This window comes from Lonchura striata, chromosome 4, assembly GCF_046129695.1.
Source record: "Lonchura striata isolate bLonStr1 chromosome 4, bLonStr1.mat, whole genome shotgun sequence".
NCBI classification, from domain to species: domain Eukaryota; kingdom Metazoa; phylum Chordata; class Aves; order Passeriformes; family Estrildidae; genus Lonchura; species Lonchura striata.
This window is the reverse complement of record NC_134606.1, coordinates 72,422,813-72,448,854: the sequence shown is the minus strand read 5'-3', so window position 1 is coordinate 72,448,854 and position 26,042 is coordinate 72,422,813. Positions and strand designations below refer to the sequence as shown.

General features: G+C 44.2%; 2 protein-coding genes and 1 long non-coding RNA gene across 3 annotated transcripts; 1 reads left to right on the top strand and 2 right to left on the bottom strand.

Moving 5' to 3' along the window:
* Positions 1-485: 485 nt before the first annotated feature.
* STBD1 (starch binding domain 1) lies at positions 486-2,098 on the top strand. Its single transcript, XM_021531611.3, has 2 exons — positions 486-726; positions 843-2,098. Exons 1-2 carry the CDS (start codon positions 486-488, stop codon positions 1,640-1,642), a joined length of 1,041 nt encoding a protein of 346 aa, XP_021387286.3. The 3' UTR covers positions 1,643-2,098.
* A 3,404-nt stretch (positions 2,099-5,502) lies between these two features.
* On the bottom strand, positions 5,503-19,196 carry CCDC158 (coiled-coil domain containing 158). The gene is given in 20 exon segments (XM_077782654.1): positions 5,503-5,579; positions 6,338-6,439; positions 8,986-9,058; positions 10,379-10,471; positions 11,460-11,618; positions 12,337-12,449; positions 12,568-12,710; positions 13,471-13,576; positions 13,579-13,664; positions 14,375-14,759; positions 14,762-14,858; positions 15,743-15,863; positions 15,865-15,937; positions 16,517-16,631; positions 17,079-17,152; positions 17,566-17,615; positions 18,200-18,270; positions 18,494-18,806; positions 19,040-19,101; positions 19,188-19,196. Coding segments are annotated over 20 exon segments (2,322 nt in total).
* A 139-nt stretch (positions 19,197-19,335) lies between these two features.
* On the bottom strand, positions 19,336-22,374 carry LOC144246140 (uncharacterized). Its single transcript, XR_013339823.1, has 3 exons — positions 22,189-22,374; positions 19,681-19,717; positions 19,336-19,350 (listed from the first exon to the last, which is right to left on the bottom strand). It is a non-coding gene; the product is annotated as an uncharacterized LOC144246140 (long non-coding RNA).
* Between the last annotated feature and the right edge of the window lie 3,668 nt (positions 22,375-26,042).

Here is a 26,042-nt window from a genome sequence, read left to right as displayed (position 1 = left end):
CAATTTTAAGGAATCCAGTTGTAGTCATTAGAGTATGAAGAGGTTACAAAATCAGCAGTGAACTCATCTCTCTTCTCAAAGATACCAGAGCAGGACAGGATTTTCACCAGCACAAGCATTAAAGTTATCAGCAAACCAGTCCCTCTCAGCATACCCTTGTAGGAGAACCTAAGCCACCAGCACTGCTAGAATTAAACCTGACGTGAATGACCCTGCCTCGGCAGAGGGCTTGGGCTTAGACGATCTCCAGAGGTCCCTTGCAACCCTAAAAATTCTGAGAGAACGCAGAAGACCGGAGTGGGTACGCGAAGAGCGGAAACTTTCTCCGTCCTGCCTTCGGGAGCTCACGCCTTCCCACCGCCGCCGCGGCGCGGCTCAGCCCGGCCCCGCCCGGCCCGCGGCGGCTCCTCCCCGGATCCCGAGCCCGGCTTAAAGCGGCGCCGGGGGGCGGCCCCGGCGGGGTCCCGCTGCTGCAGCGCCCGGCCATGGCCCGCGACCGCGGCCCGCCCGTGCTGCGGCCGCCCGGCGCCGCCGCGCTGCCCGCCGAGCCCCGCGGCTGGGGCTGGCTGGGCGCGGGGCTGTGGCCGGCGCTGCTCGTGGGGCTGCTCGCCGCCATCGTCGCCTGGTTCTGGTACGGCGACAGCGACGGGCGAGCCGGGGCGGGCGGCGAGGAGGCGGCGGCAGCCGGCAGAGAGGGACCCCGGCGGGCGAGCGCGGCGACCACAGGTACCGGGATGGGGAGGCGATGCCGGGGGAGTCTCGGGCTGCCCGAGTCTGGAAGGACTTGGGTTTGTCGGCGCTCAGCTTAACCCGTTGACTTTCTCCCTCAATGTCACTTGCAGGGGATGCTGCGGCGGGCGGGGAGCCGGGGCGGCGGGAGGTCGAGGCTGCTGCCCCGTCCGGCCCTTCGAATCCAGGAGAGGATCTGGCGGCTGTTTCAAGGGAAGAGCTTAACCATGTCCCCAGCGGTGCAGTTGCGGGCGAACCTGTGGAGCCGGAGCAGCTGATCCCGAAGCACGGTGTCACGGACCCGGGGGAGCATCCAGCTGATATGGCCGGCAGCCAGGCAGGCGACCTGGAAGCCCAGGTGGGACAGGAAAGTGACGGATGGTGCGTGATGAACTTGGCAGCCTCTGACGATGAGTGTATGGACAGAAGCGAGGAGCAGCCGTGTCAGCCAGCTGAGAGGAGGGACTTGGACCATGAAGAGTGGGAAGTTGTTTCTGAGCACCTGGTTGAAGGGAAGGATGGCAGCATGGAAGACTCAGACAGCAAGGAATGGGAACCAGGAGACTGCTGTGATGGGGACTTGAAAGCAAAGCGAGTTGCAGCCGTGCCCCCCATGTTCCAGAACATCCACGTGGCTTTCCGTGTGCACTACGTCACCCACTCCGACGCGCAGCTCATCGGTGTCACAGGGGACCACGAGTGTCTGGGCCAGTGGCACAGCTACATCCCCCTCAAGTGTGACAAGGATGGCTTCTGGTCTGAATCCATCAGTCTGCCCGTAGACACCAGAGTAGAGTGGAAATTTATCTTGGTGGAGAATGGCAAGGTCAGACGCTGGGAAGAATGCGGTAACAGAACCCTAGTGACTGAACATGAAGATCAAATTGTTCATCAGTGGTGGGGATACCATTAATGGTGGAAGCTGCTGATCTAATGGCAGACCTGCCCAGGTGAACCACCGAGCCCCTAAACCTTAGAGGGGCTCCCCTTCTTCTCTAGGAGACCCTCTCGAGTGCAGAGCTCTGGAAATCCCATATCAAACCACATAAGCAGCAGATCTCTTTAGGAAATCTTTTGGCAACCTGAAAAATCAACTTTGAGTGCATGCTGAAGAGACACAAGGTAGGCTAAGAAGGCATAAACAGCATTCCAAGCACCTGCCTGTCCAGGTGGATCTGGACCCTGGACTTGAGTTAGTGTTGCTTTGAGTGGGGCTGTGGGATGCATCTTGGTACCCACTGCTTGGGCTTGGGAGGTGTACTGGGAGGTGTGGTTACCAACACTGTAACAAGAACTTCAGTGTTTTAATTTATGTAACGTATTAAGGAAACAATAAACATTTTCAGATTGACAGTTCATTACCAGTTGACCAGTGACCTCACTCATTTTGGTAACTTTAATACAAGTGAGCCACTTGACCTGAAATCTTAGTGCTAAAGAAGTACTGAGAAGTGGTCCTCCCTCTTGGAGTAACAAAAGGTTGAACCCCAAAATAGTTCATTCTCTACCCCCTACTGTCCAGCAATCATCTCGGCTCAAATGAAAGGCTTGGCAGGCAGCTCCACTGCTGCCAAGGGGAGAGCAAAGGTCACAAAGGACTGTCTCGGCTTAATGAATTACTTTGTCAGGGTGGGAGCAGGCTTTAAAAAAAACCTGGAATGCTGTGATGGCCAGGGAATAGAGTTCTGGCTGGAACAGAAACCTGGAATACTGTGATGGCCAGGGAATAGGGTTCTGGCTGGAGCAGAGGTGGGGTGGCATACTGATGAGCAATACCACAGTATTGTTAGCAAATACTTGGCTTGAACTTGTAAATATTTTTTTAAGACTAAGCTTTTCACCTTGAATTTATTTTTAAGTTGTGGCCTTCTAGTAAGCCAGATGAAGTAGAATACTTGCAGCTTCAGCTAGTTGGTATCTTTATGTGATAGGAGCAGAAAGCTGCTCTGCTTCCCTGCCTTTGAATTTTTGGGTAAAAATACATGCTGCCACCTTGAGCAAGTTCCTCTTTCCACAATGCTGAACCAAGCTCTGGCCTGCAAACAGCCATTCCCTTGAGCAAGCTTGGTCTGGGAGAGCAGAATTGTCTAGATCTGCAAGTATATAAATTAGCACTTTGGTTTGGAAAAGGTACTTCAAAAAGCACATCACTAAATACCTCTGCTAATTCCTTCCTGCTCTGTGTGGTGGAGCAGCCCAGATGCGTGAAATGGAATGGCTTTGGTGAAAGACTGGGAGATGAACTTCAGAGCTGACCTCCTGCATCTGGTGGGTTAATGGGCATCCAGTTGGTGGGACAGTGCTGGAGCTGCTGGGAGGAACAAGTGTTGGCAATGTTCTTACTGGGACTTTGATACCAGCTGTTCAATGAGAGCGGGTTGGGCTGCCTGTCCTGCAGACCTGGCCACAAAATGCTCAAGGAACTCCTGGGAGGGTATTGAGGGGAGGGTGAGGAGGGAGACTTAGGCCAATTCCAATTGGCAATTTGGAATTTTCATTTTTATCCAGTAGAACAACCTTAGCTGCATTCTTAGCACTTGGCTTTTCTAACAAGAAACAGAAGTGGATACTGTAAGGTAATATTCAGCAGCAATAGCAGGTGATTTTCAGAAATCCCTGCAGTCAAAGCTGCCGCCTGAGCGTATTTATACACACGCCTGAGGCTTGTCTGAGGAGATTAACTGTGCTATTAGATTAAGTTATTCACTAGAAAGCTACTTAACCTATGCTAGAATAGATTCTCTAATGCAATGGTGAACATGTCAGACCAACCCAAACAGGTCTTTTAAATTGAGAACAATTTAATTTTTTTAATTAAGCACTCTGATCCCACAGACAACTCACGGTCTTCATGATTGTATCACCTTGCTGAGTTATCAGCTAGGGTTTCTACAAAGACCTGCACTGAGCTTTTGCTAGAAAAGCCTCTAAATTATTATGCCATTCCCAGCAGGACCTATGCTATGTAAATTAAATGGCTTGGGTATGGTGAAAGAAAGAAATCTGGATTTCAATTTTTCTGGAGGACCTATTACTGGAGGACTATTACTGCTTTCTTCAAGTTCACAGGTGTCTTCTCATTATTGAACAATCTATTTCCTCAAAGGTAAAAGCAGATTTAAACAAAGTTGTTTGATGCATAAAAATGCTGCTGGAATGGCTGATAGCTGTCTAATATTATGTCCTGGCTGTGAGTCCAGTGCAGCTACATGTGAGAAATAACTTATTGTTGACATTCCTGTGTGGATCTAACAGCCAGTGGCTCAGGACATCTCCAAGCAAACAAACTGTCTCACGCACAGATTGGCAAAACCTGCAACTACAGAGCTACCTTTAAAGTTCACCTGCTCGTACCCCTGAGAGCCAACTTCTGTCAAATTAGACAATTTGATTACTTTTATGTGAAACACAAACCATTCCTTTTTGTCAAGTAGTTTGGTGCACAAATGCTGAATGCTGCAGCTAGATGGTGAGCTGTGCAAGCAACCTGAGGGGACTGGGCATAAGCCATTTTAAAGTCTCCCGCATAAACCTTCACTGCAGCTATTTTGCTTTGCAAAAGCCATGTCCATCCCACATTGTCTCTGGGAGTTGAACTCACCCTTTGGGGTCTCTCCACCTATTAGCCTGCTGTTAGGTTTTCTCTCCTGGGGGTTGGTTGCCATCTGTGGTGTCCTTGCTGTGGGCAAGCTTGGCCTAACAGCCCTTCTGTGCCATCCACCTGTATGACATGGAATAACAAGAGCTGTTGGGGCTGCATGTATTCAGCTGCTTTAAGGCTCATGTGTCTATGAGCCTGTTCCTTGCTGGCTGCTGGTGGCACAGAGGGGAAGCCCAGACCTGTGCCCAGCTCTGCTGGATGCCAGCAAAAGGATGTTAAGCTGCTGTTTTGGGCTGGCAGATGTCCCTCCCTTCTCTCTGGCTGTCTGACCCCTCCACCTGCTCCCTGCCTTTGGCACACAGCTGCAGCTTCTGAAACTCTTTTAGCTTGGCTCCTTGAATTCAACTGGGAGTGCACTTAGCAGTGCCCTTTCCCAAGGGTTCTTATTCTCTATACTTGACTCTCCCCCTAAGAAAATTTTGGAGTATTTGTCCACTATTTGTGGCAAGTCCAAACTGTGATACATGTGCCATCTAAACAATCCTTTCATTTTCAATGAAACCAATTTCTAGGAAAGGGGAGATGAGCTTACTAATATTTTGACTGAGGGTGCAACACTGCTGCAAAAAATACCAAAAACAGTGCAAAACAAAATTTATTAGGAAAACTAAAAAAAGTCCTCCAATTAAAATACTGTTGGCAGTTCCTGACTTAAGAACAACTCAGTAATTTCTCCTCCCCACACAAGACTCAAACTAAAGTTTGATGAGTCCATTCTCCTTAAAAGAATCATGGTACTATATGGAATTTAAACTTGAACAGGAAGAATTTAGCTTAGACATAGGGGGGAAATTTTCCCTGTGAGGGTGAGGAGGCCCTGGCATGGAATGCCCAGAGAAGCTGTGGCTGCTCCATCCCTGGATGTGTCCAAGGCTGCTTTGGACAGGGCTCTGAGCAACCTGGGATAGTGGAAGGTGTCCCTGCCCATGGCAAGGGGCTGGGATGAGATTATCCTTAAGGTCCCTTCCTACTCTGTATTTCCTCTTTTAAAACAAGAGCTATAAATAAGAGTTTAAAAATTGGAAGGGTTTTTATGATTAATCTTTAAAAACATTACATATTTTAAACACAATGTACCTACATGAAAGTGATCACTAATACATGCAGTGCCTTCACTTGGACAGCTTTCTCTCCTTTTCCTTGGATTTCTTTGTCTTCACCTCCTGAGTTCTGATCACTGGAGACATGACTGAAAATAGCAGAAGAACAGATTAGCTGAACACCACTTTATGTTCCAAAGGCTGAGGTCTCAGGTGCAGCCAGCTGAAGCTTCACAAAGTCCTCCCATAACAAGTTATGTTGTACCTACAAAGCCCTTACAAATGCAGCTTCAGTTTGCAATTCTTTATGTGACTATAGAAAAACCACTGCGGATATTAATGGGTAGCAAGGAACAAAAATGAGAATACTTATCTTTGATTTATTTATATAACTTGGTTAGTTTTACCTACCTCAGGTCACTTGTATGTCCCTGACACAAATACACAATTTGATGAGAAGAAATAATAATTTCTTAAATCTGTGCAACAAGACTTAAAGAAATAAAGGGAATATGCAATTAGAAAAAGTGCAGAGAATTAAACCCCATCTCATTTGGCATCCTGCCATGCCAGTAGCTCATGCAACTATGTTTTGGAAATCTTGCAGTTTCTATGAAAGTGTCATCAGCTTGTCAAAAATTCCCTGTAATTGGCTGTGACAGCACAGGAGGACACCTCTGAGCAGCTGCCATGTTTGACATATTAAGAACTTATTAGAGTTAAGAGGCATTGTGGAGTTAATCTAATCACTCTCCCAGGAGCAGGATAATGCACAAGTGGCTACTGCAAGTAAAACTAGTATGTGCTGGTAAAAGCACAGGTAGTGCTTTGGCAGGTACCAAGAACAGCTTCTGGAGAGTGTGTGTTTTTTCAGTGAAATGGGAATATTTTTGGTAAATATTGGCACCTTGGTTTTTTATGTGTAATGATTCCATCAGGTTTTGCAGGATTTCCATCTCACTCTGTAGCCTCTTTGGTGTGGGCTCACTAGTTTCCATGGGCTGAGAAGCTAGAGGAAAAAGTAATAATATTATCATCAGTAATAATAAAAAAAGCCATTATAAATTATCTAAACATTCCCTTGAAACTGAAGTTCTTACGAAATAAAATCTAGACCAACATTTTCAGTAAACCCCAGAACTTGCCTAAATGTATTACAGGAACCACAACAGCTATTACAAACATTTTTGTACTACAAATATTGACGTTAAGCATCCTTACAGCCTTTTAATTTGAATAAGGCAATTCACCAGGCCTTAAAATTAGTGGTGTGTGGAATTTATCTTCTGGCTGACAATGGATTAATTAGCTGCTATGCTTTACTCACAATTAATTTATCACAGAATAAACCTTTCTGCTTGAACAGAACTGGGAGAGGGTGAAGGTGCCCAGATCAGGATGTAGGACTGGACATACGTATTCCTGGGGCTGTGGCTGCTCCCTGTGGAGAGCCAAGCTTCCCTGGGGCTGGGCTGTGCTCAGGTGAGGCAGCAGGGTCAGCTGCAAGCTCATCAGGGGGCATAGTGAAGAGCAAGTGTACTGGAGATCTGTCTCTATGCCTGCCCTCCCAAGGAACCTGCCTGGGAAAGGATGTGCGCCGAGGTGCTGCCGAGCAGGTGGATGCCTTTCCTAGGAGATGTCCCAGCAAAGAGCAGTGAGCACACGCCTGAGGAGGGACCCCTGTGCAAGCAGGAGACTAAAGCCTCCTTACAAAACATGCTTGTTCCTGTTGAAGTCATTGGCACGTCAGAATGGCTTTTGTTCTGCTCTCTATTCCTTGTTTACTGCCCAAACGGGGAATATTGTGTCTACTCACAACCCAAGACCCTCTGCCCATTACAGACTCAACTACTTCTCAAATCTTCTACATAAACTCCAACTTGTAGCTCCTTTGGATACTAGGAAAATCCCTGGATGCTGCAGCTGGTTTGCTAGAAGGCAGTCAGTAACTACCCAGGAGATTTTCTTGAATACTCAGAATTACCAAAAGAATACCCAAAGCAGTTACTCCTCACAAGGAACAGAGCCTATCTCCAAGGCACAGTGGCTCAAATTCTAAATAGAGAACAATATCAGTGTCTGCAGGCAATTTTCAAAGAAGGGATAATCTATGGGCAAGAAAAGAAAAGGTAGTTAAGATTAGTATCTTCAAACCCTGCTGCACAAAGCCACATCCTCTTATTTCTTTTAGACAAAAAAATCATGTCATCACAGTTTAAAAGGTACTGGCCCATGCAGTACTTGGAAGGAAACCAACAGCATTTTTTGATTCTTCTAAAAAGCCCATCCATAACTAAATATCCAAATAAAGAACTCAAGAGCCTAAATTTCATCTCCAAACATGTGGCAATGTTATTGGTGCTAATTACACAAGTAGCATGGAAGCTTATCAGTTTTGGGTGTGCTTGTGTCAGACTCTGAAGAGCTGCTTTCCAACAAGACACAGATTTTGTAGCAAGTGCAATAAAGACTCTTTAGTAATAGCACCTGCTAAGAGGTATTTGAGTAAACTCCTAGGAAAATATACTGTATTGGGACTATATTCTTTTTAATACTCTGTAATGTTCCACTTTGACATCAGTGTTGCCAGTGGAAATTTACCAAGGGATGTAAGGAGCAGGGAACCATCCTGGGACTGAAGATCTGTGGGATGTGAGTGGGAAGGACCCCTGAAAGCAAAAGAAGGGCAAAACTGCATTCTGGAAGGGTTATGCTAAAGTTTGGTCGTGCTAGCCAGCACCCACAGTGAGAATGTGAAGCTCTCATATGGAGTCTCCAGGTCTTATCCATGGAAATTAAAAGCAAACAATGTAAATATGTTTCAGAGCTCTTGCTTAGAGGGATGAAAGTGAAATGAAAGCTTTGCTTTGTAATTCCCAGGAAGTTCTTAGTATTATGAATAAAACAATACAAGCAAGCTCAGGATTAAAAGAGCCTTAGAAACTGAACCTCAAATGAGCACTGTGAGAAGAAGGTTAGTCAGCTAAGTCAAAGCACTTCTCACTGTCCTAGAATGTGCTTTTCCACCATTCCTGCAGTAGCAGCCTCTCCAGCTGCAGTTTTGATTTAATCCCAAACAAAATTAATGAATCACATTTTCTTTTATGAAGTATACTTATGTTCTGGATTAGAAACATCAGAATTTGTGCTGTGTTGATTTTTCAACTTCATGTGCTGCTGTCATTATCATGTGGTTTGGGTAAAAAAAAAATTCCTGCATTTGGATATTTACATATAGCAGGAAAAGAAGAAAGGAGTTCTGAACAAATATAAAAGCCAGCATGGAAGGCAAATGGTGTGGTCACCTTCTATTTCCCTTCCACCTAAAGCATCTGAGTAACCTAGCAAACAACAGAAGCTTTGGAAGCTTCCAAATTATCTCAAGCTTATGTGTAAACCTGACCTTGCAAAGCCACATCCCACACTGCTCCTGAAGCATGTCAAGAGCCAGATCCCAGTTTCAGAGGGCACTGTAAGTACACAGCACACAACAGAAATAAATGTATTATTCTTACACTGCATTCCTCATGGTTGTTAAAGGGGATTTTCTCCCACCATGGCTGCTGAGATCCATGGAGAGAACTTCACTGTCTGAGCTTGTTAATTCTTGAAGAATCCTCTTCAAATCCTGCAGTGGTTTTCCGTCAAAATGTCAAGCTTGGTAGGCTTCTGAAATAAAATTATTCAATTAAAAAGCATTCACAAAGGCTCTCTGTTGTCAATTCTTAGCTCAACTCATCCAAATGCATGTATTTCTTCCCCTTGACTCTTGTTTCGTCCTTTTTAACTGGTGACCCCAGGTTCTCCTGTACAGGGCACAGACACAGCATTGAAGGGAGACACAGGAGCACCTGGGGGTGTTTGCCAGGCAAACTCATTCCATGTTTGCCATGCAAACTCTGTAGCAGCTGAGCTGTCTGCAGATACAAAACTCTTTACTGCCACGGCCATCATGGACATCAAGTGCAATATTATTCTCATTATACTGCTCAGGACTTAAGGCAAAGGCCTGGTTCAAAGAACCCTTTGTTTCAGTAACAACTGGACTTTTCACTGCTGAGAACTGGATTTTTCAGCATTTCACATGTTCAAAGCACTGCTCCCACTGATCTTTGTTCCATCTGGGGATGGAAAAACCTTGCTACCCCACTTCCATTAAAAAAAATAAAAGACATTTTTAATGTGAACACACTGGTTTCAGCAGGGCTTATATGGGGAACAAATCCTCAGGTTCATAATGGGTCAAAGTGACACTGAGTAAGACCAAATCCTCCTTTTCCACATTGCTGTTAGGAAACCCGATTATCACCCAGCAGAGCCTGTCTCAAATGTTAGAGCTGTTTCATTTTGTACAATAACTAATGATACAGGAACCAAGAAGATTAAAGTAGACATTGATTCAAGTGCTCCTGCAACCTGTTAGGACCTCACTGTAGTACTAAATTAAAATTAAGTCCCTTTTCCTTCTTTATCTTCAGAAGCATAAATTGATGAACTCTGAGAAGAGAGAATGGGAGTGCCTGATGCTGCAGGGATTTCACAGAAGGAACTATCCTTTGTTCCTTGATGTAAATGCTTGCCACCACATCAGGAAGCCAACCAGAAAAATATTCCTGAAAAATGCCTGCATTCACATGTGACCTCCTATAGGTTTTGAGGCTGAAATTAATAAAAATAACTGGGAGATACATCAAGTCACTTCTGGAGATTTACACAAAATCTATAAGACAACAGCTAAAGAATTTTTTTATGAGAGGTTATAGTTGATGTTTTCTGCAATGAAAACCAGAAACCAATTATGGACACGTGCAGCACTGAGGGATTCCACATAGAAAAGAGTTTCAGAGACTTCTGAGAGCTGTTTGCACCACAGAGGGTTAAACCTAAAGATAGGCCCCAAAGCAAATGAACCAGAGTCTAGGCTCACACTTCCCAGGGAGACACTCACTCTCACATCCAAGATGTGCTGCAACCTGCAGCACATGGCTTCCTGCTGCTGGCACTGGATGATGCACTGGCACTCTGCAAACTGCAGGGATGCCTGCAACAGAGCACAGAAGGGGTACAAATGAGCTGTGCTAACTTTCTGGGGATTGCACTCTTTGCTGTCCTCTCTCTGACCAAGAAACGAGATGCACATAGAGGTGCTGTATTTATCTCCTGCTATCAGCAAGGAAATACTGCAGGATGCCTTTGCTGACAAGCTCACAGAAGCAACTGCTTATACAAACCTGGCAGCCATAATATTCACACCAGAATGTCCCAGAAGGGCACAATATCCTTCCAGGGCCAGTCCCACACCTACTAAACACCTCTGGGATTAGAAAACTCAGTTGTGCTAATGAGGCAAAACTACACTTCAGGGTTTGAAAAGGGATGGCTGAGGACTTGGCTGACCTGCCTTTGTTAAGTCGCTCTCTACCTTTTCCACCTTCAAAAATTTACTCTGAAAAGACGCATAAATAACCATACCCCACAAGAAAGGTAAGCTTCCAGTGACAAGCATTTAAAGAAATGGGAGGAGGTATCACAATTCCTTTGTAATTTTTTTAAAGAGATTTGAGAATGACACCTTGCATAGCAATTGACATCAGAGAAAGTTAGAATCCTGAAAGGACTCTTCCTCTGTAAGAGCAGCAGCCTACCTGCAGGGCACCTGGATTTCTGTGCTGATCCTACCTTAGGGGTCAGGTGTGCCAGCAACAGAAATCTCACCTAAAAATGTAAAAGGCAAATGAAACAACACCATGCAGAGAAAGAAGCTGTGCCCAGAGTCAGTGGAAGGTTCTACAGCCTGCATGACACATTTACTTTCAATTCCCTGGAGTTTCGATTCCCCTGAGCTAATAAGGAGTAAAGCAAGAAAACTCTTAATGAAAATAGAAGCCTTTTACTATTAAAAAAATCTCCAGGTGAGCATCTTAAAGTACATGTGAAAAGAATGTATTAAATCCAACCCTTCTCTTCCCAACTGACTGTAGAGGAAAACATCCAGGAATCTCCCTGAACTGAGAGTTTCCTTACACTGCCTTATCAAAGGCTGTCTCCATCTTTGATAGTTTTTCTTTCAGTTGTTTGTCTTGTGAGCTCAGGATCTCCAGGTCCCCAGCAATCCTGATATTTTCTGCTCTAATACAGCTCAGTTTCCAATTTAGTTTATTATTTTCTTCTCCGAGGTAATGCTTCTCCTGAATTTAAAAAGACATAGTATGAGTCAAAAATTTATAAATTATAGACATTAATCTTCTGTAGATTTTATTCTCATCTTCAAAATATCTGAACTAGCACTTTGAGAAGCTTAGATACTGCATCTTGCACAAAGATGATATCCTGTAACATGAAGAAAGGCCTTACAAGGAAAAGTGCAAATGGACTGCCCTCAATGAAACAAAATCTCCCATTTTTGATCCATTTTGAAACTGGAATTTTAAGCTTCAGGATCCACAGGATGCCAAGCCAGTGAAGAAACAGGACAGGTTACAGTGGACAGACATAAATGATCATTCATTGAACTACAGCTCTTGGCAACTGAATGATTTCTCACAGATAGTGGAAAAGGACTCACAGTGACAGACAGACCCCGACACACAGGGTTTACATCCAGAACTGCCTCAGAATCCAGAGGGGAAGCACCGAGGACCAGGGTCAGAAGGTTACAGAATGCCCAAGTTGACATTTTTAGGAAGAACCAATAGGTAAGAGCCTGATTCTCATTGCAACTACTCTCATTCTTTCAGGAACAAATAAAAATTAACGCCTGTCTCTTTGCAGGAAGCTGATTTCCATAAACACCGAGCAAAACTATTTTCAGTCCTTTACGGGCTGACTGTGCTTTTGCCCATGCATTTCTCCCAAGACAAACCTCTCTAAATGCAGTGAAATACTTTTAAAAGGAGTTCCTGTGACCTTAGCTGTGTTTGCCATTGCCTCTTCCAAGAATTTCATCTTGCTCTGTAGTGCATCTATCTGTCCTCTCTTGGCTGTGATCTGCTTCTGCGTTCTTGCTGCAGCTTCCAGAGCTGGAAAACAGAAAGTTAATTCTCAGTGAACAATGAGGATTGGGATGGCAATGCTTACAAATATTCTCTGGTTGATAAGACAAATGTGTGTGATTTTTCAGAAGTTCAATCCAGTTACAATTGCCATCAGGTCCCTCTGTAGTCTTTAGAGCAGTCTTGGCCTGCTTCAGTTCAGCTTGGGCTGACTTCAATTGCATTTTCAGTCTGTTTGCAGCATTTTCCATTTTCTTGACTTCACCCTGATAATTCCTCTTCAAATGCCTTGACTAAAGCAAGTAAAGATTGAAATTAGAATGACAAAAAAAAATCATTTTTCTAGACTAAAATTACTGATCTGCTGCCAGCTTGTGATAAAGGCAGGGCTCCCAAGGGGTACTTCCTGATGGTACAGGGGTGTGCAGAGAGCAAAGCATGTCACCAGCAGCATCCAGCCAGCTCCTGTGCAGATTAACCTGAGAACATCCTTGAAGTTTAGTGGTTACTTTGGATCCAGATCCTGCTTTGTGTATATTTTAAATAATATATTCATATCTGTATATTTCAGAAGTATTTTTATTTTTATAATTTTATATATCTGTGTATATTTTAATAATGTATCTTGATGGGGTTTCCTACACATCAGTCCTAAAAACTTGGAAGTTAAAGCATCAAATAATAACATTGTAGCAAATTTGCAACAAAACAAGGTTTCACTGTAATTTGGCCACAAATGGTTAATGGGATCCAGTCTTACATACCTCTCTTGAAAAAAAGGGTCAGGTTGCTATTCTGTGATTTACTAGATCTACTTTTTTCATCTCCTGACTCAGGCAGTTTTAAATATTTTTGCTCATAGTGAGATGGGCCATTAAGATTGTGTTCCCCCCCTTCAGTGCCACATAGCTCCCTGGAAGAATCTGACCATCCTGTGCTGGCAGGAACCTCATGCTTTATCAGCAGCCATATTTGGATTTGGCCAGCAGGCTGCTCTTTTATTTTTAACATGAGCCCAAATTAGCAGCTGTGGGAGCTGAGCTGAGACTCCCTACCTGCAAGGCCAGCCAGCTCCCTCTGGCCAGCCTGGAGTTCCTGCAGGAGCTCCTCTTTTTCCAGTTTTGCATCATTCAGTGCCTGGAGCCTCTTGGTGCATTGCTAACCAGCTGAACCTTTTCCAGCTCCAGCTCATTCAGCCTAGCTTCCATTTCACCTATTCCGGCTTTTTTCTCATCCTTTGTGCTCTGCTTACATTAAAAACACTTATGTGTAATATACATAATTATAGAAAATAACCACAAAGACGTGTGGATACCACTACTTAAAATCCCAGTTTGGGGCAAGAAAGAAAATAAGAGTGAAACAGACCAACTATTTGTGTGAAAATTACTAATCCAGGCAAAAAGGGTGCAGCAGAACTGGATCTGATGGCTTTAAAGAATAATGAACCTTACCAGGTGTAGCTTATGAAGATGATTGCCTTTCTCTTACAGCAGCACCCCCTACCATGTGCACTCAAATGCCTTCTCACCAAAGAGAATGAAATTCCATCTGGAGTGATTTTTCTCCTGAAGATGCTGACCTGCATGGAACTACAACATCCTGTATTTCTTGTCTGAGAAATAACCGGTGTTCTCAGTTTGGAATTCTGAGTGCTGCCTGTCTGCTGCTTCTCACTAGCACTTTGTATTTCTGGTTCTGCTCCGGCGTGGACACTCATCTCACTGAGGTCATTCCAGCCTTTTGGCAGCTGCTTTTCAGCAGAGATTTATTCATTGGTAATGGTAATGTTATAATATTATCCTCCTCTGCCTACTAACTGAGTGCTGTTAGAATTCCAGTGGCATTACCTGACCTTCTTCAAGACCACAGTATCAGCACATTAAAGCAGAGATTTAAAACTATCAAACGTTTACTGTCATAAAGAGACACATATACAGCATTGTTTGCACACCTTAAGCTCTTCTGCTTTGAGTTTCCAGTCATTTATTTCTTTTTTCAGCTGGGATTTCTCCACTTCCATTGCCCCAGCAGTTTGGCCATGCTGGCCCATGATCTGGGTCACGTTATCAATTTGCTTTTGGAAGATCTCCACCATCCTTTCCTTCTCCAACATGCACAGTTTCAGTGCCTCACGCTCTGACTGCACCTTGTGTAAGCAGCCCTCTTCACTCCTTGCATGCTGCAGCTCCTGCGTCCTGCTGCCAAGCTGGCAAGGCAGCTCCCTGATTTCCTGCCTGCTAGCCCCAAGGGCTCTCTCCTTCTCCTGCAGACAGGCCACCAGATCTGAGGCTGTTTGCTCAGCAGCCTCCAAATCCCTCTGTTCGGCTGCCAAACCTCCGTGACTTTACGCAGTGCTTCCTTGGTCATGTCCAGCTGCACAGTCAGAGAGAAGATTCTTCCAATGCTTTCATTTTTTTCCTCAGTTGCAGTCATCTGAAGAATAACAATACCATCAACCAAGGGATGTGTTTATTTCTACCTTTTGAATGTCCTGGCACACTTCTGTTTTTCTGTAGTACACCTCAGTTGTACAGAAAAATTAGGTCAGGATGCTCTGGCTCTTCTCTCCCTCCATTTTAATAAATGAATGGAATATAGGTTTTTTAAACACAGGAAATGAAAAATGCTAAACTATTGTAAAAAGAAAAAGAATCAACTGGCAACAAAATTCAGAGCATTTAAGGCTAAAGAATTTTAAGTGATAAAACTCAACTGTCTGCTCTCTGAAGCTGGGGAAGAAACAATTACATGAATAATTTATTACTGATTTAATTCCTGCAAGCAGCAATATGCACCATTTGAACCACAAGCAATTGTGATTCAGAAACTGGTAACAGTGCAAAGTACAAACAGAAGAAAAGAGTGAATTTCCTGGTGGGAGAATTTTCAACAAAAAATAATGGATGCAGAAAACTAATTATGTGTGAGTTAGCTCAAGCCTATGGTTTGGTAGAAAATAAAGGAATCAACTGGATCTTTATTCATAATGCAAAGCAGGTTACCTAATTACAGCTCATTTTTGAGGAATTGAAGTTTGGAAAAAAGGGAAATGTAGAGTGTAAAGGCAGTGTCTACTTTGTCAGAAGGAATTCTGACACAGTGCTCACTGGTTCATAAACACAAACTTGACAGCGTTTTCATTTAACACTGCATGAAGTAAAGCATTATGAAGGCCTTGAACTCACTAGCCACTCTTACAGATGTGCTCACAGCTGAAAATACCAAAATCAACAATTTGTTTGGTAGATCTGGCAGCATTAAACTTCCTGGAAGTATACAAAATCTCACTTTGGAGGTTTGGAGTCAAAACCACCAACCTGGCACTGCATTTGTCTGCAGCACTCCATCATCATTTCCTTCAGAGCCTTTTCCATGCTCTGCAGCTGCATGTTTCTGTTGTCCAGCTGCCTCCTGAGCTGCTCTATGATGATGCTGTTCTGTGTTCTGATCCCAAAATCGCTTGTTTTGCTCTTTTTCTAGGCTTAGCTCTGTCTCTTTTTTTGTGAAGTTAAAGTCATTTTTGAGAAATTAAAGTCATCTCTCTCCTAAAGAAATCCAGGATTTTTTTTGTTCTCTTAATGATAATTTAAAATGTAAATAATGTTAAAAACACTACACACACATTTCAGAGCTACTCATTTCAACACTATAAATATAAAACATGGCCCAAAGAGAATTACGGATAGGTATTTCTGCTAATAATAACTTCTGTCATAACTTCTGCTGCTGTTTACTGCTTGAGTATTGGATAAGCCTTACAAAATATGTGTTAAGGGACCAAGAATCCTTAACAGAGGGATCCTTTAACCTGTGAGATTAAAGTGGAGGTAGCTCAGCATCTTTATATGATTTGCATAGGTTTCTGTGGTTTTAAATTTATGACAAAGTTAAGTCTTAATTGACAAAGTTAAGTCTTAATTCTGAATGTCCCTCATCACTATGGGCAAAGGCCTTTCACAGCCAATTCAAATTTCTAGTTATAAGTAATCTCAAAGTTAATTAAAAGGGGAAAAAAGCAAGGTGCAAATCTGAACACTAGAAGCAAGGAGAGACTTTTAGAAGGCAAGTTTTTTCAATACTATCATTTGTTACCAACAATTTATGAATCTGGTTATTTGGATTTCCATGACTATGTTGTACCTGGTCTGTCTGAGCTTCTGCTGTCTCAGAGTGAGCTAAGTGCAACTACTTTTCAAGGCCTTGGACCTAGAAAAAGGCAAGTATTCATGAAGAATTATCTTAAAGCATTCTATTTAAACATTACATTTGATTTCTTCTGGTTTTCTTCTAGGCCCTACAAAATAAAGTCCTTTATTCCACCGAGGACTATTCCTTCACCGTGGCTACATTGAGAAATCTCCAGGCACACGTTTTGTACCAAGCAGTGTTCACTTTCTCTGAAAGGAGGCAACTTCTGCCAATGGATGAGATGACGGACCAGTCTACAAGGCTATTTAATAAAGATACTCTAATGTGCCACATTTAAGATAATGTAATTTATCCTTAATTGTCCTTGTAATTTATCCAGACAATTTTTCTGAAGCAATTCCTCATCAAGAGACTTCTCTCCTGTCTCTGGAACATTTCAGATCTCCACACACTCAGTTTCACTGGCATCAGTGAAACAGTGCTAACAGGCAAATCCATACACACCTTGTTTTCACAGATCCTCTTCAATTCTCCCAGCTGGGAACAGAGCCGACAAACTCTGGATTCCAGGTGACAGACTAGATGTGGATGCACCAAATTTGGGAGTCTCACTTGCTCTCTATGGGAAGTTTCAGGTGGAGAAATTAGAAGCTATAAGAACCATCAAAGGAGAAGCAGCTTCAGCTTCCTCTTCTCACCCTGCCTAACACGTGGATGTGTTCTCTCTCTTCTATTTTGCATGGTTTTGTGGGGTTTCTGTTTTGGTCCCTTTTCTCTTCATTTCACAGTCTGTGCAACCAGTGCTTCACTTAAAAGCACTGAGAAAGCAAAACAGTAGGGCAGAGAGTGGAGTGTAGGAGCAGCATAAGATTTCTCTCCAATTAAGGTTACTCTTAACATTTCCTACACTATATTCCAAGCCCAGACTTAACAACCTGTCCCCACCAGGCTTTGGATGCTACTTGCAAGCTGCAGGCGCTGCCAGCTTTACGAGGCAGTGCTGCCACCTCGTGCTCATGCTCATTTCTTAGCTGCTCGATCCTCTTCCCAAAAGAAAACACTGGCTATTATTTCATCTTGGCAAAAAGTAATTTCTTTCACTTGTCAGAAAGGTAGTAATTTGGATGTTCTGGTATTAAGTATCAAGGTATGGATAATTCTACTTTGAAGGGGTTACTATGTAACTCAAGTGGATGGTGGGGCAAAAATTAGGACCTCTCAAACAAGAAAGGACAAAGCTCTTAGTGAAAGTGGCAAGAAAAAGCTGATTTAACTACCAAAATTACTGTCAATCTTTTCTTTTAATGGTGGAACTGTCATTCCAACACATTCCATGTGCCCACTTGAGTGACACTTAGAAAAGTAAGGTGCAGAGATTCTTCCAAAATAGAATTTTTGTGGCAGTAACTAAACCAGGAGATGAACAGTGTGAAAGGCAAAAGCAGCACCAAGTCACTAGCAAATAAACATTTTATTGGAGTGATTATTGAAGTCCTCAAAAACATTGCTTCCTACCCCCTAGTCACCTCACTCCAAGTACCATATCATCACAAAGGAACTCCCTGTGGAACAAGTGAAATATGTCTGGATATGCTTTATGAATAAAAAAACCAGAGAATGCGTACCTCATTTGATGTTGGAGCAGTTCTTTTCGGATCTGTGACTCTTTTGTCAGTGACTGAAGTTCCTCCTCCACCTATTGTGAACAGATGACACAGCAAAGCCCTGAAACAAAGGCAGGGTGAACAGCAGATTCTAAAGTATGATTTCCTCCCTTTTGGTCCCACCATGAGCAAGGTGCCATCTGCACCTCTTTTATGCCATAACCCTTTCCCTAGGCCAGGTTAGAAGGGGGCTCACAGAGTCTCCAAATGCATTTCCTAAAAGTTGGAAAGGAAATTAGGACTTTGTTCACATACCAGGACCAGCTTTCCTTTGAGGTGTGACACCTGGGAGTCCAGATCCTGCAGGACACCACAAAATGCTGTGCTCAGGCTGGCAATGTCCTCGTGCTCACAGAGCTTCCTGCCTGCCCTGTCTCTGCAGTCCATTAGGCTGCCAGGTAATTCCAGCAGTAACTCCTCGTGGCTGTGAAGCACTTGTGTCAGATGCTCATTTTGGCTGCCAGCCTCCCTCAGCACCTGGTCCCACTGCTGGCTGGCAGCTTCCAGCTCTCCAGTACTATTTTTTAACTGTATTTGTAGATTCTCTTGGCTTTGAGACCCCTTTTGTCTGACTTCAGAAACAGAAGTAAAATAAAATTAGATAACAGGATTCACCTGGAGTTTTACCCTCACAGATGTAATACTTCAGTTGATTAACTGCTGGTTTTTACAGCTAAATAATGAGTTGTTATCTAACCCCCGAGTGCTATAGTGTTATTCCAGGAAGGAAGCTTTTCCCTGAGAAGGCCTGCTGTGCCTCTGAAGACACCCTCCATGGTAAATCTGTCTCAGTCCTCATACCTGCAATCCTGAAGTGCATCTCTTTCCAGTTGCATTTCCATCAGTTTGCTCTGCTAATCAGACTTAAATGGATTTCCTCACACAGATCACTGGTCTCAAGAAGAAAACAAACAAACAAACAACAATCAAACTAAACCAACCAAAATACTGAAGACATGACCTAAATCAAAAGGAGGCTGCTCAAAATGGTGTTAGTGAAACTGTCCAAAGACTCGGCAGTGACAAGGACTCACCTAAATTTAAGAAGCTGTCCCAAATTTCAACTCACTTCATGCAGCTTCTTCTGCACATCTCCACCTTTCTGAGAGAAACTGTAGAATAAGAGGAGAGTTTGCTTATAGAAAACCAAAAGGAAGGAAACCTGAGTCAATTCACACTGTCTTATTTTACTGGAATTGATCAGGCAATGGATTATTTGCTCCATTTCTGAGGGTGTGGTGTCAGTTTGACTCAACAGTCTGAGTCAATCAGTTTGCCATCAATTTTCAAACTCATTTATGACCCTTCTGTGGGAGAAACTTTGAAATATTAGATATACAACTGTGTATAAAAACCACTAAAATCAAGCTCTACCTTTTGGGGGAAAAATAAAGACACATAGCAGGGACAGGAATTTTCTGCAAACAAATCCTGTGTACTACCTTTGTTCCTGGATATTCTTGCTCATTGGAACAGCACCTATAAAGAAAAAGATGTGCATTTACTTTTTAATCTATTAAGAGTCAACTTTACGTAACAAAATTAATTCTTGCCCACCTAATTTTAAAACCGCAGGAGGAATTGAAGTTATTTAAGGGGAGATACGTTTCCCTCCTTTTCCAAATCTTCTGGTTTGGTTTGCCAGGGCGAACCCAGATGCAGGCAGAAAAAGAAGAGGAAAATAAGAGAAAAAAAAAAAAAAGAGGAGGAAAGAGACAGAAAGGGGGAAGTAAAGAAGAGGAATCTGATAGTGGCAGTTTTAAATCAGGTATTGACAGGTTTCTTGCTCAGTTTATTTGGATTTTCCTGTGTGACTCGTCCTCTGGAGCACAGGTGACCACACCGCAGGCCAAGAGGCAGCCCCAGCAGCACCTGCCTTACCTGGCTAACTTAACACCTTCAGCAAACCCCTCTACTGACACAGCCACCCCGGGGTGCTTCCTGTGGGCACACTGAGGAGAAAATCGGAGCCCTTTGTTATAGATGAAAATGTGTCCAGCCAAATTAAAATGAAAAAAATAAAATATTTATTTTGCAATCGAATTCTGTCTAGCCAGCCACAAAGAAAGAACAGAGCCGAGCCCGGGGTGGGCAATAAGGAGTCAGCCCCAGCAGGTTTTCCTCTGTGCCCACACACCTCCGTCCTGGCACAAGTGGTTTTTACAGGAAAAATTCCGCCCGAGGCCAAGATTCCGGCAGTCTTTTCTTCATTTCAGAGTCCATAGGTTAATAAGATTTTCTTTTTTGGTGATGAGGAAGAACAATTCAGTGTCCGGAGTCGTAGAATCCCTTGATGAAATGTACGGGAACGCTGTATTCACATGGATCTGGCCGAGGATTTCCATGATATCCATCTCAGGTCGTTCACCTGATGATCAGCGAGCGCCTGGGCGTCCACTATCTCTCCAGACATGGCCCATCTCCCGGCGAGCCACATCCTTTTACTTGTAAATCGGGTTCTAATACACACCAGGTTTCGCCTGCGAGGGTGGGGGGGGACTCCTAATACAAACGTGTATACTCCAATATTCAATATCACATATATCATACTAGAAATGGCGCGAATTGTATCTAATACACATAACACCTGAGTTCCAGAGTCCGACCCTGAGGGGCCAGAAAGGCGAAGAGAGGAGGAAAACCCCTCAGCCCCGCCACGGCAGCTCCGAGGCGCCGCCGGGGGAGGCGCCCCGCGGCTCTCCCGCTCCCCGCCGTGAGGGACGCCCGCTTCTCCGTCCCCTCCGCGCTCCCGGCTCCGCAGGGCGCTGCTGCCGACCCAGCCCGCCCTGGGGACAGACGCCAAGCTCCTCCCGCCTGTTCCCCCCGCGGGAAGGGGCCGTCCCGAGCCGCCGGCTGTTTTGGGAAAACCCGCCGGCAGCGCCGGGAATTGCGGCGCCGAGCCCCCGGCCCCAACATGGCCGCTGTCCCCTCACGGCGTGGGCACCGTTTTGTGGGCCGGGGTCCCAGGTGGTTTCGCGATGCTGGTGCTTGAGGCTGGAGACAGAGGTCCTCTCACTGGGATAGGGAAGGGCCTGGATTATTTTCCACATTGTATTTGGGCAGTAAGGTGGGACATTTTGGAGGGGTGACCGTGAGCTGACTGAAGGCAGAAATCGCGTGAGGGGACTTTCTCCCGCCAAAGAAAAGCCCAGAGAGTCAAAAGCAAAATATTCAAAGGTATCTTGCCCTGAATCCAGTTCAGTAATAAAAGCTGGAATATTTTCATTTTTACACTAGTCTGGGCAGAGAGGACAACTTTCCATGTTGTCTAGTTATTTTCAAGGTGAGGGAGAGGGTGTGGAGTCAAGAGGTGGTTACTTCACTTCAGCAGAGGAAACTACATGTCTGACTGTGCCATTTTGGATCTCGATTTCAGGAATGAACACACAGGTGTCCATAGGCTATCCCTCATTTCAGATTATTTTCAAAAGACCACCTTAGTACAAGTTTCCAGGAATAGGTGTATGAACTGGGCCCAAAACTGAGCTGGAGAGATTAAGTCTGAGAAAACTCAAGAGGCAGACAGGTATGTTAATTTATTTAAATATCTGGTTAAGAATTAAAGCGCATAACCATTCGTCACGGGTACCGCATAATTTTCATTTACAATAGAAAAAAAACATCCACCTGGTACTGAAAGACAAAAGGAGAAAAGTAAGAATTAACCAGCTGAAAACAGACCTCAGCTCTCCATTCTCCTTACTGCACTGCAATCCCAAGCAGAATACAGCTCGAGAAAGGACTTCTGTCGCACCACCCAGAAGAAGCAGCAACAAAAAGATTTTTCTTATCTACAGGGATAAGAGTGTTTAGGTAAATACAATACCGTACAATATCCTAAAACTCTACGATATCCTCAAACGATATTTTAATCTTCCAACAGTCCCAGGTGTTAACAAAGCATGCTAACACAAAGGTGTTAACTCACCTGGAAGGGGGTCAGCACCTACCTCTGGCAGGCAGTGCTGGGCTTTGTTTCTCCGGGATTTGGGATGGGGCACTCAAGTTTTGGTCCTTACTGTGGGGCTGGGAAAAGGGAGGAACTCGTCACTCCGCCTTCCCTCATGATTTTTCCATGCTGCGGGCCGGCAATCCAACTGCCCAAACCCTGCTGGGAGCCACCTTCTCCTTATTCCACCCCTCTGCTCCCTCGGTAGCCTTGGGAACAAACTCCTCCCTCAGGAGCCGATCATATGCATGAAGGAGAGCCAATAAACGATGTACCCAGGGATCGATTTCTCCCCCATGTGCTATTCAAAGTCTGGCTTCAGCAGGAAACTTGATATCTTTTCCCCATCAGGATCCTGGCAAGGTGGGTTTTGTTTTTTTTTTTTTTTTTTTTGCAGAACACCACCTGTCTTTACTGCAGGTGCCTTTTTTAATCTCTTGTTTCTTGGAAGTCCAGGTCTGGAGCCCCCAGCAGCCCCTGTCATTCTTGAAACAGAATAACTCTCTTAGGATCAAATTCCTGTGTAACTTTCCTCCTGTTTGGGAGTGCCTCTGAAAAGGCATCTAGATGTAAGTGTCAACTGCTTGTGTTTAAAATGATCCGTTCCTCCTAGAGGGGGTAGAGCTTCAGAGGAGGGGATTGATTTATGCCAGCAGAGACTACTCACATACCTGGGCCACACCCACCAGCTACTTCAGAGTTGGTTAAAGGTTCTAACAGTGGCGTGAATGGTTGGGCTGGGAATGTTGTACTGTTGTGCTGACTCTTTTGTGATTCCTGGTTCCTGACTGGAACTCTGTTTTCAGCAGAGTGGTGACATCAGATAGATGGGAATTCAGATAGAGGGGGGAAACCTGCGGGTCTGAGTTCAAACAGCCTTGTTCTCTTCCTTGGGTTGTGGTAGCGCTCGTGCTCCCCTTAGAGGGACAGATCCCTTCCTCTCCTTGCCTTGTTGCTTTTCAGTTTACTTTGAGGGGCTGAGCGACCCACAGCAGCCCTGTGCTGGAGGCAATATTAAATGGAGATTTTCTTTCCTGTTCTCCAAAGAAAGTTCTTTCCTTTCAGACTTCAAAGACAAGTGCTTTTTTCCAATACCAGAAGGATGTGGATTCATTGATTTCACAGGTTACTTCTGTTTCTCTGCTTTCCCTTCCCTCTGCCTTCCCCTTTTCCCTTCTTTTCACTCTCAGATCTCTATTTTCCCCTTTCTCTGTCTGATTTTTCACATTTTTACCTCAGGCCTATCCAGACAAACAAGCTTATTCTGTGGTTTGGAATGAAGATGAGCTCAAATCCAACTGAGAAGCTGAGTGGAGGTTCCCTGTGTAGCCCTAGGAATTTTTCTCTGGAAGCACCTTTTGAATGTTAGTTGGCAATTGTAATCCCTTTGATAGCATGCAGAGCCTCAACATGTTTTCCCTCCTGTTATTTCCTCTTTTAGATACCAGACTGACATTTTCCAGAGCTGAGGAGATGGATAAATTACAGTCAGCCCCAGCTGATTGTAGGTAAGTATAGGAAAGCCGTATTTTTGATTTATTTGTTCATTTTTTTTTTTTTAACAAACTTCCAGGGGAATTGCTACCCCAAAAGGGAATGATTAATTCCTGAAGGGATCCTGGGCTGATCCAGGAGAGCTGTGTCTTTTGACACTTGTGTTTTGTTCCCTCCTACTGCAGATTTAGGTGAATGGCTTCAGGACTCCTGGAGAGAGGAAGAAGCTGGGCCCACTGGTGCCTGAAGAATGTTCATTATTTGAAATTCCTGACACTCCTCAGCTTACACAGAGACCTGCCTGGAAGGAAAAGAGATGTTCTTCAGTGATAAAACCACTGATCAAGGGAAAAGGAACACTTATTTTTCAGCCTTTTCATGCTTCCTGCATGGCCATCAGCAAGTCACTTGTTGGGTCTCTGTGCAAGGTAGGAGGGTCTACGTTATTTCACAAAACTTCTCTTTAGAAACAAATTGTGAATCTTCTTCCTCTCAACTTACAGGATAGAATTCAGCAGCAGGTGGATTTAAGTTAAGCCTAGTGTTTAGTTCTCCTGACAAAAGTAACAGTTGTGTGCGAAATGAGCTGAATTTCCTGTCTTTGATCAGATCAGGCGCTCTAAACGCTTGGGACAGATCCTGCTTCATTTTTGAAAGGGAAAAGTGTAGTAAATGCTTATTAACTATGGAAATGTTGGCATGTAAGTCAATCAGCTTAAACTGTGACAGTTTCTGGTTTCAGCAGACGAGGGCAGTGTTGCTCTGAGGAACTTCATTTGCGAAAGAAACTTGGAATATCTGAAGGAATTTAGGAATAGACAGAGCAGTTGCCAGCTGCCTTGATTGGTGATAAATACAGGGTTTGATTGGGATCTCAGAAAAGTGAAATCAGTGGTAATTTTTCCTGCTTTAGGAGTGCAGTGCTCAAGGATGGTAAGGGTTTTGACATGACTGTTCCAAATTTATTTTCTCTTTTGCCACAACTGTACAGAGTGTCAAATATATTGTTCTGTGTGGAAAGCACTTTTCTGAGTCCGGGTCTCTTTGGGTTGCATCCCATCAAGGGCTATGTCAGCTCTGTACTGAGAGGAACTCCTATGTGGAATAAGCGCCTGCTGAGGAAGTAGCACGTTATTTGGCAGCCCTTTTTGGGTGATTGCTCAAAACTCTTTCCTTAGCTGGTTGTGAGTTTCTGACACATGGAAGTACCTGGATATGACCTTTTTAGAGCTGGATTAACAGGATGAAGAAATACCAAATCTGGAGGTGGTAAGAGGAGAAAATCCTGTGCTTGTGATGGTGACAAATCTGATGGAGTTTTTGGCAAAAATCATGTTGGATTCAACACTTGAAATGAACCATAGTGCTGGAGGAGAAGTACAACTGTCTCTCAGAAATATGTTGATAATTTTTAATAATCAGATGCAGCAGACCCCGTAAGAAATAGAACTCCCACTGGAAATCTGGTGTCCACAGACAGGTGTGGTGAAAAACATTTTGTATGGAAAATGGATGTAATCCAGAGAAGTGCCTCGGCTGTTAACAGGCTGGTGTGTCCTTACATAGCCTTACCTAGTCCTGCTGGCTATGGAGAGGAGGAGACATGGCCTTGAGAGAGCTCCTGTAGCCTTCACCTGTCCCTGGAAGGGCTGTGCAGAGCATGGACATGAATTGCTCTTTGTGGTAGCTTGGAACCAGGGTTTTCACACTGAAACATTAGGAGTGTAAAGCCTCAGAAATCTGATTTGAGTCAGGCTAAAGGGCGAGTTCTGGATAATAGCAATCCATGAGCCTGACCAGGTTGTGAGGCTAATGAAAACTCAGCCCTTGGGAGCAAAGCTGAGGGGGCAAAGCTCAGTATAAGCAAGGATTGAGGAATCATCTACCATGAAAATTAAAGAGAGGGGCCTCTTTTCTGCATTTGTCTCCGTGGCTATTGGGAATGAGACCTGGGACATGTGGAGCAAATAGAAGGGTCTGGGAGCCTGTAACATCTTAAAGGGAATGGAATGGGAATGGGGTGCCATGGACAAATGCAAAGAATCCTGGGTTTAGAGTCCCAGCTGCAAAGCTTTTCCCCCACCGTTCATTAAAATTTTGTTAACAGAAGGTCCTCTAGAGCTTGCAAAACCCGAAGGAGAAATAATGCACATTCCATGCATGGTGAGATCAAAAGCTGGGGGTGCCTTAGAAGGAGACACTACTGTGTTTCCTCAGCTCTGCCAACAGAAAGGGCAGTGGGCTCTGGTCTCCTCTCTCTATTGTCCTGGATCCAGTTAAAAATCAGGAAAGGTTTTGCACACCTTCAGTGATACATGCTGTAATAGATGTTAAGTGATGAGCCAAGACCCTAAGTCTATG